General features: G+C 33.4%; 1 protein-coding gene across 1 annotated transcript; it reads right to left on the reverse strand.

Moving 5' to 3' along the window:
• Nucleotides 1-1,960: 1,960 nt before the first annotated feature.
• Nucleotides 1,961-3,111, reverse strand: LOC107908386 (protein LURP-one-related 10). Its single transcript, XM_016835560.2, has 3 exons — nucleotides 2,698-3,111; nucleotides 2,376-2,603; nucleotides 1,961-2,247 (listed from the first exon to the last, which is right to left on the reverse strand). The coding sequence occupies exons 1-3, from the start codon at nucleotides 2,950-2,952 to the stop codon at nucleotides 2,068-2,070; spliced, it is 663 nt and encodes a 220-aa protein (XP_016691049.1). The 5' UTR covers nucleotides 2,953-3,111; the 3' UTR covers nucleotides 1,961-2,067.
• Between the last annotated feature and the right edge of the window lie 10,032 nt (nucleotides 3,112-13,143).

The raw sequence follows: 13,143 nt of genomic DNA on the forward strand, positions 1-13,143 counted from the left end.
GAGGAGATGAAATCACTCCACAAAAGAAGAACATGTGATCCTATGAAACTTCCTAAAGGTAAAAAGGTTGTTCATTGTAAATGAGAGTTTAAAAAGAAAGAAGGAACTTCAGGAGTTGAAGAACCCAAATATAATGCAAGGCTTGTTGCAAAGGGTTACAGTCAAATTCCAAGAGTGGATTGCATTTTTGCATGGATAACTTGAGGAGGATATTTACACGCAACAACCAGAAGGTTTTACAATCTTAGAAAAAGAGTACTATGTTTGCTTGCTAAAAAAGTCCCTTTACGGTTTGAAACAGTCACCAAGACAGTGGTACAAGAGGTTTGATTCCTTTATGACTTCTCATGATTTCAAGAGAAATAACTTTGACAGTTGTGTTTACTTTAACAAAAACAGTGATGGTTCTTTTGTATATCTACTCCTTTATGCTGATGACATGTTGATAGCAGCAAAAGATAACGGAGAGATAAGAAAGGTCGAAGCCCAACTAAGTGAAGAATTTGAGATGAAAGATTTGGGACCAGCAAAGAAGATACTTGGTATGGAGATTCTCAGAGATAGAAAAGCAAGTAAACTATACCTAAGTCAGAAGGGGTACATTGAAAAAGTTCTTTGCAAATTCAATATGCAGAATGCTAAGCCTGTTAGTACTCCTTTAGTAGCCCATTTCAGACTTTCATCGGCTTTGTCTCCACAATTAGATGATGAGATTGAGTATATGTCATATGTTCCATACTCTAGTGTAGTGGGATCTCTCATGTATGCCATGGTTTGTTCACGTCTAGATTTATCATATGCAGTTAGTGCAGTTAGCAGATACATGGCGAATCCCGGTAAAGGACATTGGAAAGTAGTTTAGTGGGTTTTAAGATACTTATGAGGTACTACTGATGTTTGCTTACAGTTTGGAAGAACTAGAGATGGGGTCATTAGGTATGTTGATGCTGATTTTGCTGGAGACCTTGATAGAAGAAGATCTCTCACAGGTTATGTCTTTACAATCAGAGGTTGTGCAATTAGTTGGAAAGTCACTTTGCAAACTACAGTCATTTTGTCTACCACTGAAGTTGAGTACATGGAGATTACTGAAACTTGTAAATAAGTTATTTGGTTGAAGGGACTATTTTGTGAACTCAATGAAGACCTTCAAATCAGTACAGTATTTTGTGACAGTCAGAGTGTTATCTTCCTTACAAAAGATTAAATGTTTCATGAGAGAACAAAACACATTGATGTTCAGTATCGTTTTGTTCGTGATATTATTGCTCGTGGTGATATTGTTGTGAGCAAAATTAGTACTAATAAAAATCCTGCAGATATGATGACTAAGTCACTTTCTATAACCAAGTTTGAGCATTGCTTAGACTTGATTGGTGTTCATTGTTGAAGTTAAACCCTTAAGGGGTTTTATGGAAGAGGTGAAAAACTTTTTCGTTGAGAATTTGTGTCAAGGTGGAGATTGTTAGAGTTGTGTGACCCAAATTCTAATAGATTGCTTACAAGTCAAGTTAAACAAAATATATCTTCTTTCTAGAAGATTTAGTATTTATGAGTATAATATATTTAGCATTTATTAACATAATATATTTGACTTTGATTAGAATTAGATTTTTTCAACCTATAAATAGATGTAGTCGAAACTCCTCTTGTAATCATTCGAATTTGACATAGTGAATTTTCTTCTCCTCTGCCCGTGATTTTTTTCCCGAAAGGGTTTCCACGTAAAAACCTGTGTTCTTTATTTTTATTTCTCTTTTTCTTTACGATATATTGTCATTACCGATATTATATTTTTAATATGCTCTCGTACCATGAATTTTAAAATGTGATATCTTTGTTCTTTAGCTGAAGTTATTTAACAAGGTTAGGCAAATTGACTTGATTCACTGCCGTATGAAGACGTATACTTTTTTTTTACATTCAACAAATAATATCCACTGAACTTTGTGCAGAGTAATACAAAACAAGAGAGTGAAGATTTCTTCAGATTAAGTATCAATTTAAAACACTACGAAACCAACGTTTTCTATCAATACATCACGCGTTAATTGTTGGATAAGATTTCTAATTTATCCCACCAAGAAAATCGAAATCTCCTCCTGAACCTGAACTATCCTCCTTATTTATCCCATCAAGAATCACAATAAGGGCTACAACGGATGCGTAATCAATGTTGGGATAAACCGCCACCATGAACTTATCCTTCCCTATCAGTATGCTTTCAACAGTGTGCTTCTTGTGCATCTGCCGATCACATTTATTTAACACTCATTAATTTGAATAGTTCCTCCTTTTCTTTTCTTTTTTTCTTTTTTTGAATAAGCTAAACTACAAGTGCGTATACTTTGCAGGAAAAAGAAAAAGAAGCTTACTTGGGCAACAATGGTGGAAGACTCTCCGGCATAAACAACACAAGACCTTTCCAACCAACTCCCTTTAACCTTAAAATCACAAACTTCCTCCTTTGTGTTGTTTGCCAAAAACACATCTAATTTGGTCTTTAACTGGAACATGGAAGATCGTTTAGCCGAAAACAAAAGATCACTTGAATCCGTGCTATCTCCCTTGAAGACTTGCCATCTATCATGTGCACTCATTAACTGCATCAATACAAAACAAACAATATAGGTACATGATGTAAGTATAGACTTGAAACTTGAATATATAGCTTATAACATCTATGGCATCGACGACCTTTTGTTTGAGAGTAACGATGGGATTCCCAGCACCGTCGAGCAACAACCGTCGGTCATGGACGGATAGAAAAGCTCCTTTAACCTTGAAAACAATATTGCCATTGATGTCAGTAACTACGAAGCTCCCATCACTTATGGTTAAAACGTTCCTAATGATAGCGAGATCAATGGGGTAAGGAGCACAAAAATGAGAGCTGATGATGGAAACAGGGTTAGCTAATGGTTGGCTTGAACTGGAACTGGGATATGCCATTTGGGATCACTGGAAATTGTATAGCTATTGTTGTGATATATGCTTAGGGTTAAGTTTTTCATGGATAAGGCGCCCTATATATGCTAAAGTACGATGGCTTTTCATACGCAGAAGTTGACTTTGACTTTCTCCATCAAGCAACACATGAAAAGAACCTGGTTTCAGTACAAAGGGAATTTGGACTTATCAATTTCGAAGTTGAATCACATTAAATTCCTTCTTTATTCTATGGATTCAACCGCAAATTATAAGTTTCATCGATTTGACCTCCTAACTTTTAAACATTAGTTGGTTCATACATAACACATTTATTTATTTATTTGGTAATAGACAATTTTTTATTTTGAGATAATAGGCGGTCACTTTTAAAACATATAAAATCTCAGCCTAATGCAATAGGGACGGCGATGCCTTTCAAAAAGAAAGTAACAGGGTTTTAAAAATCAGAGAAGACGACGTCTACAAAATTAGGTTACCCAAATTCAATTGAAGTGGGACTGGGTCTTCTACGAACGGATGCCGACTCCAAGCTTTTGACTTCTTCAAAGGGCATAAGAAAAAAAAAGGAAAAACCATAACTTTCATTTTTTCTGTTTATTTTATATGGAAATATACAACATCATTTCTTATCATATAATCTTGTCTTTTCTAATTTTTCAACTCTTAAATTTTAAACTTTTAGAAATTTCTAAATTTAGTCCTTTTAATCTAAAACATGTTGATTTAAGTACAATTTTTCCAATACTTTAAATATAATATTCTTATAGTTTTTCCATAAAAATCCAAAATTTAATCTATATACTTAATCCTTATTTTCATAATTTTTTCAAATTTAAAAGTTAGTCCTTACTTCAAATTTTATCAAATTAATCACATTCAATTTACTCATCCAACTAATATTCAAAATAAATATTTACCACTTTCAACATCTCAAATACACAATTCATCATTTCACTAATAAATTTTGAATTAAAAGTTTCATAATTAAATCACTCACACTTTGTTTTAGTTATTCGCTTAAAATCATTCATCATTCTCTTCATACATCAACATAATATTTTCTTTACTTAGAACATAGAAAATAATTATAAATAATTACTTCTTAAAATATCTTATCAAATTAAACAGTCAATTAGATATAACATAATAATTTAAACCACTTACCTTAATTTCTTCACACACTCATGTTTTCTCACACTTTCATCTTCACCTTCAAGCTTGGATACCTTGATTTCATAATTTCTCTTAACTTTTTTCATTTCCAACTCCAAATTCTTCTAAAATTATAATCAAACTCTCTAGGATCTCTACTTCACGTTTCCTTTTTGGTGGCTATGAAAATTTTCATGAATTTTAGTACTTCCTTTATAATTATCATATATGTTAATTAAAATTATAAAACATCTTAATAAAATATTAATTACATAATAATTAAATAATTAAATATCACCAACATCATAATTATAAACCAAGGGTCCATATTCTTCTCCTTAATCTCCAAGTAAATCCAATGATCATGATTCATCCATACATCTAGAGGCATTTTAGTAATTTTTTCCAAAAACTATCTTTCTTGCAATACTTTTAACACTTACAATTTCATCATTCACACAAAAAATTAAAACTTTAGTCCCTAAATTTTTTTCCATTTTTTCACTTTGAACACTTAACTTTTGAATATTTACAATTTGGCCCATTACTTTTCACTTCTTTATGATTTGGTCCTTACTTTAAATAATTATCTCACAATATATTACTTGTTTTAACTTCCTTCAATATCCAATACTCTTTTCCACTAGCAACGATAATTTACATTTTATTTACTCTGAGAAATCTTAACACATATTCTCGAGTTTATATTTCTTACGACTAAGGGGACTTTAGGGATATTACAATATGGTTCATAGTATTGTTGATATGGGTAAGGATGGTTGTAGTAAGTGTAAGGTTTGGTTAGTTTTTTTGGTTTGTCTTGAGTTTGGCAAGTGGATTTGTTGGTTTTTAGGTTTGCCATTAAAGAAAATGCGAATGTGGAAGTGGTCCACGCTCACCGTACCAATTATTGATACAATGATCAAACAAGGTGGGGATGACGATGATGTAAGGTGGTTCACCTTGCTTTGGGTAAGGCAAAGAGTCGTTGTGTATGGTGGTATGATAACAATGGTTATGGAGTTGGCTAAGATGAAAGATGAGAGTATAAGAGAGAAAGTGGAGGAGAGAGAGAGATTGTAACAGCCTATTTTTCAATGGGGTCAAAAATCATGGTTTCGTGGCCACTAAATTCGATGAGAAAGTTCATAAATATTATTATTTAATATTTACGAGTCAAATATAGTTTTTAAAAAGGTTTTTGATTTGGTAATTTATGTTTTATAACGATTTATTAAATTCAAGTGGTAAGACCCTAAGGTCAAGTGATTTAAAAAATGAGGTATCGGGACCTCATTTCTATAAACCAAACCATAAATATTTTTAAAAATATTTATGAAGTGTCTTTAAGGTGGTATTAAATTTTCATTAAAAAATTTTAACGTTTCGATAGTTAATTAATTAAAAAGGACTAAATCGTAAAAGATGTTAAATTTAGTCACTATTTGATTTGAGTGATTAAATGGTTTATTGAATAAAGGAAAAGGGGCTTAAATGGTAATTAGACCATTTAAGAATTTAGTGGATGATTTTGGGAAATTAAAAGCTTGAAATTTGGTTGAATTTTAAATGGACAAAATTGTAATTTTATAATTAAACTTTAATTAAATAAAAGAAAAAATATTATCATCATTTTTAGTGTCTTCTTCACCGAAATTGGAAGAAGAAAACTCCATGGAAATGAAGCTAGGTTCAGCCATGGTTAAAATTATGCATGTAAGTCCCTAAGCTATCTGTTTTTAATAATTTTTATGCTTTTGAGATCATTGCAACTAGGTCAGCTAGCCCGTACCTTCGATTTTGAAAATTTTAAAGATTTTAAATGTTTTTAGTGATGAACATTATGATTTTAGATGTTAATTGATGATTTTGAATGTTATTTTTGATGAATTTATCGATTAGGGACTAATTTGTTAAAATAGTAAAAATGTAAGGATTAAATGTGAAATTATTGTATGAATGGGTTGTTTTGGATACCATGAACATTTTTATAAGCTCAATTTTGGTTAAAAATGGTTAATTTGCATGTTTTGGGATTAGGGACTAAATTGAATAAAAGTAAAACTTTAGGGTCAATTTTGAAAAAATGTCAAAAATGACCAAATTTCATAAAATGAATTGTTTTATTGTATAAATTAATATATTGAATGAAATTACTAATTTAGATTAAGATCCAATGGAAAATTGAGGAAAATAAAAAATTATTAAAATGCCCTTAAACTTTGGTATTTCTGCAATTTATCTAGGTAAGTTCGTATGAACTATATTTTTTTTATAATTTTGATTAAATTAAATGTTAATATGTTATCATATTGTGATTAAATCTATATATATATGTTAGTATGAAATTTATCGTGTTATGAAACGACGTAAATCCAACAACGTATGACGATTACCGAGCCCTATTTCAACCTTAGAAATTCGTAGGATACAAATGACACGTCATTAGGGTTTACATAATTCAAGTGTTGGTCCTGAACGTCCTACAGATGGTTGAGTTTCGGCATGTGTTGTGGATATGCCACAGCTCGTGTGAGTAGCATTGTGTAGCTACGTTTCGACCCACAACTCATGTGAGCAGGCCTATTTTCACAGCTCGTATGAGCATTCTGATTCACAGCTCGTGTGAAAATTTTGATTCACAGCTCATGTGAGCATACATGTACAGGAATTGACGGATTACAATTATATGATTTAGCACACTATGTATGAGCTATCTCGGGTATCCAACAGTATTCTAAATGGTTCAACGAACATTATTTGGATAAGAAACGGTAAGAGAAGGATATGTTTTATGACATGTACATATATGAACATCCTTGATATGATGATACATGAAAATTATATAGGTTGAGATGAGTTATAAACTCATGAGATACATGTTGTGGCTAAATGGCTATTTATGTTAATGTGCCTACGATTTATATCTTGTATGCTAACATGTTTGGTGTAAATGCCTAGGATTTGGTCAAGTTGTGGTTGGATTATGCCACGTTAAACTTATAAGTTATACATTGAAATGGTAAGTGCCTAAATGGAAATATGCTTGTGATCATAAAAGAGTGGTAAGGTTTAAATTATGTAATTTCTATTGAAATGGTTTATCATGTGGTTAATTCCAAAAGAGCTATGTTTAAATGCACTAAGTTGTGGCTACGGTTGAATGATATGCTTATGTATTGTGTGATATGCATATGAAACGAGTTTGGAAAGGTAATGAGATAGTAAGTTCATACTTGAAGTGTAAAATGATGAAAAATGGAATGATAAGTTGAATTGATGTTGTTATTTAAGTTAAAGAAAGAATGTAATAGAAAGTAATGAAATACAAATGAAAGTAAGAAAATTTGGAAAGGGTTTAAATTTTTATAAAATCCCATGATGCTAGGCATCACATGTATATGTGATGCCGTGGATTTATTCACTTTGTGAGTTGTTGAATATGGTTTCATGAATCTTGCGGTATTGATATTAGATTATTCTTGACACGTATAAATTTCATATTTGAAATGGATTGATATGACTAAAGTTTATAAAAACTTACTAAGCATTCATTGTTTATGTAGTTGTTTGTCCTTTACTTTTCAGATTATCGAAAGCTCGATTGGTTTGGAAGCTGCTCGGAGATCTATCACACTATCCAGCGATTATATCGGTAGATTTTGATGTATTGGTTAAGGATATGATGCTATGTATAGGTGAACTTGTGGTTGATGATTAGTTGAATGTTAGTTGATGTATTTGGTATGTATATGTCGTTTTGGGTGATGTAGCCTTGGTACATTTGGTGTCTTGTTGATATGTGTTAATTTGAAAATGTGTTAAAGCATGTTTGAATGACCAAAGTGATATATGATGAAATGACCTCAATATGGTCAAGATATGGCATGCTTTGGAAAGGTTTTGAACTAGATATGGCATGAATCTATTAGAATATGGTGGTTATGTTAGAGTATGCCCAAAGATCAATCATGAGATGGTTGTAATAACATACTTGATTTATCATTATTATTTCAGTTTCTTTTCTGTGTGTATAAATAAACTGTTTTATAATAATGTCCTGAGAATAATATGATTATTCTTAAAAGATCCTTAGTCAAGTATTAATGTTGGATAGGACGACAATAATGCATTAAGACTAACATGTAGTTGATTGATGATAAAGAGTTGTCATTGATATGGAATGTCAAAATCGATGCATGAATATGTGTGTTAGAGAACAACATATTGGACTGACCCATTATGAGTATGTTTCTTGGATTATTATGTAATTTTAACAACATTACTCATTGTGATTAATATGTATATGATCCTCAGACTTGAGATCATCATAATCCCAACATTGTGAGTTGTATATTTTGATACAGTCAAACGTACACCGTAATTGGTTGTTCTATAAAGGTTGATGTTGGATATACCATGATCTATGTAGAGGGATATGGTTGATCGAGATAGGATAAGCCCCTCCTACATAATGGGAGTAATATCTTAGGCCACTTGATTGAGTAAGACTAGAAATGCATGGCCATGCTCAAATAAGTTGATATGAGATGTTATACTTATTTGTATATCGTAGTCTGCTTAAGATATCAAGGAACATGGAATGGACTATGCAAGTGTGACTATTCCATGACTTGTGTTGTGACAGCCCTAAATTGACCCTAGTCGGGAAGTGGTTTCGGGACCACAAAACCGAGTTAAGAAAATAATTAATTGTTATATTCTATGCTTATTATGTGTGTACATGCATATGTGGAAATTTCATTCCCTAATTTTGCCAATTGTATGAGGAATTATTAATTAGGGATCAACATGAGACATGGTGAAATATGATAGGCTAATTTTAAAGGGCTTATTAGTGCATGTCAACACAAAGGTGGACTTGCATGTCAAATTTGCCCAATTCCCTTATGGTGGCCGGCCAAGATGGATTGATGATGGGCAATTTATTTGTGAATTAGATTTTATAATAGGAAATTGGGGTATTGGAGACATAAGGAATAATAGAAAGAATGGGAAGAAAACAAAGTCTTAACTTTGTTCTTCTTAGCCGAACCAAGAGGGAGAGAAGGGGGAGCAAACATTCGGCCATTGAAACCTAAGGAAGGTTAGTGAATCAAGTTAGATTTTTTTTGAAATTCTAGTTTGTTTTAGGTTACTCATCATGCTACTTACTTAGCCCATGCCAAAACTTTGAATTTGGATGGTTGAATTGAACATTCGGTTATGGTAGATAAGGAAGGAATTTGATTTTTATCTTTAAGTTTTGATGAAGAAATTGTTGATGAAAGAAGTTGATCTTGTTAAAAACTATAATTTCTAATACTCATGTGTGTAATAGCCGAACCTAGACCTTGCTTAATGCCTTGAGCAAATGCCGATTGGGTGTTTTGAAATGGATGAATTAGGTGCTTGATTTCCTAAAGGTTCGGCATAGTACATGATATTATGTTTAATTCTCTATAATCGGCTAAATGAGTGATAATGGGTTATAATGTTGAATGGAATTATATGTATAAGTGGTTAGAAAAGTGATTAAACTACCGAATTTAATTAGTAAATGTGTTCTAAGCTTGATGAATTTTGAGATGCGATTGGGAGTAAATTTGTCATGAGCATACTTTGTTAATAATAAATATGATAAATGTATATATATATAGCTGAATGTGATATGTGTGAATTATATGTTAAATCAAGGCTTGGTAAGCTAGCTATTAAGGTGAAATGCTAATGTTAGTATTTGATTTGGTAATAATCTGTTTGGGGACAGCAGCAGTAAGGTGATTTTGGAAAATCGCCATAAATTGTAGGAGTTGAATTAGAAGCTGAGTGAATTATGTCATTAAAGCTTGAAGAGTCTATTTTCTTACAAAAGAAACTATAAAAACAAAAGAGTTACCGATCTTGAGATATTTGAAGTATTGTGGGGCTGAGTCATAATGACTGCTGGATTCCCTGTTCTGTTTTTAGAAAATCATTATAAATTGTACAAAAATGATTATAAGATAAAATTTATATGCTTAGACTCCTTAATGAGTCTAGTTTCTAATGAGATCAAATACAACACATTTTGAATTCTGTAAAGTGAGAAATTGGATTCGTAGTGAAGAGTGGTCAGAATAGTCAAACAGTGAACAGGGGAAACTTTAAGAAAAATCTGGTATTGATTGGCCAAGCCTAAAATTCTGAAAATTTTATGGATGGAAGATATACGAGTCTATATTCAGGGAAAATTAACGGCAAGTGATTTGGAGTTTAGTAGCTCCAGTTATAAGTAATTTAGTAACTACTGCTCAGGAAAACAGCTCGTAGTGAATATGTGATTTTGTTGTAAACATTAATGAAAGTTTGCCGATGAATTATTTATTGATTAATATAAAGCTTGCTATAATCTATGTGTGTGAAAGTCGGATCAATATATATAATATTATTCTGAAAGTAATACTTGAATAGTCGATTAATGACTATTTTAAATTTTGTTGAACTTAAGCTCAAGAGCAAGGGGGAACTAGATCCGATAAAGGGAAGGAAAAAGTAATTGAATAGCCGTTGAAGTCGTTCGACGACATTTGAGGTAAGTCTTCGAGTAATGACCCTACTTGAATTATATTGAAATGAATAGTCATACTATGACGGATAGTCGAATGTGCTTAGAGACTATGTTATAAAGCCAATTGAAATTATGTTCTTTGTGTGCGGCTACTGAGCCGAAATTTGAAAGGTTTAATAAATGTTTTGTGTTTGAGCCTTAGTAACGAAGAAATGATATGAATGTGTTATGATTATTGACATATGTGTGCATGAACATTGGAATATATCCGGGTTATGACCCGAAGGCAATTATGCGAGTTGACATATCCGGGCTAAGACCCGAAGGCAATTATGCGAGTTGATATATCCGGGCTAAGACCCGAAGGCAATTATGCGAGTTGATATATCCGGGTTATGACCCGAAGGCAATTATGCGAGTTGACATATCCGGGCTAAGACCCGAAGGCGATTATGCGAGTTGATATATCCGGGCTATGACCCGAAGGCAATTATGCGGGATGATATATCCGGGCTAAGACCCGAAGGCAATTATGCGAGTTCATATGTCCGGGTTAAGACCCGAAGGCAAATATGTTTGCGGCTGTATTCGGTTAAATACCGAAGAAACTTGGGTTTGAATGTGAGCGTTTTGTGCTGTAACTAATTTAATAAATATGCTCGACCAACCCGAACGATACGGTATGTTTGCATGTGCATTGGAAAAGTCGATTCATTTTAAATAGTATTCGTGTGATCGGCTAACGAATTTTTCGGCTTTTAGAAAGGTTGATACCTTGTGTATATATGTTGATGAAGTATGATTATGAAAATGTGTGTTATTAAAGTGACTTAGTTAGCTATGTGAATGTAATACTGTAGTTAAAGCCGATTTCCTTACTTGAGACTTACTAAGCTTAAAATGCTTACCCGGTTGCTTTGGCTCTCTGTTTTATAGATTTTGTTCGTTAGCTATCGGATTCGGGATCAGCGAAGTCGAAGTCATCTACACTATCAAGCTCTTTTGGTACTCTTTTAGTTGAACTCTGGATATGGCATGTATAGGACTACCCCCTGTTGTTTAAGTTCTTTTGTGATGTATGTGTGTAAAGCCATGCGAAAATGGCTTGTAGATGTGGAGTATGGCATTAGACCATTTGTGTTTATGTATGTATATATATGGTTTCACGATGTGACTATGGATTGAAATGGAAGTGTTGGGCTAATGATCAGCCATTGGAATGGCTAAATATGATCACATGTGGACCTATGTATGGCAAAACCCTAGTTGGTCCATGGTAACCACAAAATAGGTAAAGTTTATCTTGAAAACAGATTTTGACAGCAACAGTGGTGTAGAATTGAAAAATCACATAAATTCGTAGGAGTGGAATTAAATAGTGAATAAATTATGTAATCGTACCTTGATGAATCTACTTTCATATGGAAGTAACGAAACAATTATAGCAACAGTACAGAAAGAGATATTCGGGTTCTTGTGGAACAGGGCCAGAACAGTTTCTGGATTCACTGTTCCGCCTTTGGAAATTCACTATAAATTGACCAGAGATAATTAGGGGTCATACCATATATGTATGGATTCCTCTCTGAGTCTAGTTTCCATAGAAACAAACGGCATTAGTATTGAAGCCCTGGGAAGAGAGATATCCCAGTCGTAATGGGAAAAGGTCAGTGTAGTCGACCCCTGTAACATGAGAGACTTTGACTAATAAACTGTACTAATGGGCCCGACCAAAAATTCTAGAAAAAAATATATAGGTGGGGACATGAGTCTAGTTTCAGGGAAAAATCACAAAACTGATTTTCGAGTTGTGAAACTCAAGATATGATTTTTGAAGTGACTAGTACTCAGACTGGGCAGTGTCTGGAAAAATTTTTAAAAGTCTGTCAACACCTCGTATTCGACTCCGGTGACGGTCTCGGGTTTGAGGTGTTACAATTTAGTTGGTATCAGAGCTACGGTTTAGTCGATTCTAGGACTACCGTAATGTGTTGGGGTCTAGCTATACATGCCATTTTATGTGATTAATTGATAGTGTGGTGATTTCTGACATTTGCAAATGTGTTTATTTATAGTAATGGATCCCGATCCCAACCGAGCGGTAGCTGATGATCTTGAGAGTGTAGCGCCTGCTCCCGCACAAGGGACAGCGCCGGTGGACTCTCAACCTAATGCGAGTAACCCGAACGATGAAGCTAGACAAGCTTTCTATAGCGTGATGAATGATTGGTTCAACCAATACATTCGAACTAATACGGCTGTTCCACAACCTCCATTCCCGACAAACACCACCCCCGCACCTACAATACCTCCGGTAACTGACCAAATAAGGTCAAATAAGCCCCCAGTTGACCGAATCCGAAAACATGGGGCTACTGAATTTAAAGCTACGGATAGCGACGATGCCGAGCAAGCTGAATTTTGGTTGGACAACACTATCCGGGTACTCGATGAGCTATCTTGTACACCCGATGAATGTCTAAAGTGTG

This window comes from Gossypium hirsutum, chromosome D02, assembly GCF_007990345.1.
Source record: "Gossypium hirsutum isolate 1008001.06 chromosome D02, Gossypium_hirsutum_v2.1, whole genome shotgun sequence".
In the NCBI taxonomy this organism is placed as follows: Eukaryota; Viridiplantae; Streptophyta; class Magnoliopsida; order Malvales; family Malvaceae; genus Gossypium; species Gossypium hirsutum.

What these genes read in the sequence shown, in the direction of transcription:
- LOC107908386 (XM_016835560.2), bottom strand. Translation starts at nt 2,952, where the DNA reads ATGGCATATCCCAGTTCCAGTTCAAGCCAACCATTAGCTAACCCTGTT. An exon ending in TCGTTACTCTCAAACAAAAG is followed by an intron (nt 2,604 to 2,697) that starts GTCGTCGATGCC and finishes GTATTGATGCAG; the next exon opens with TTAATGAGTGCACATGATAG. An exon ending in CTTCCACCATTGTTGCCCAA is followed by an intron (nt 2,248 to 2,375) that starts GTAAGCTTCTTT and finishes TGTGATCGGCAG; the next exon opens with ATGCACAAGAAGCACACTGT.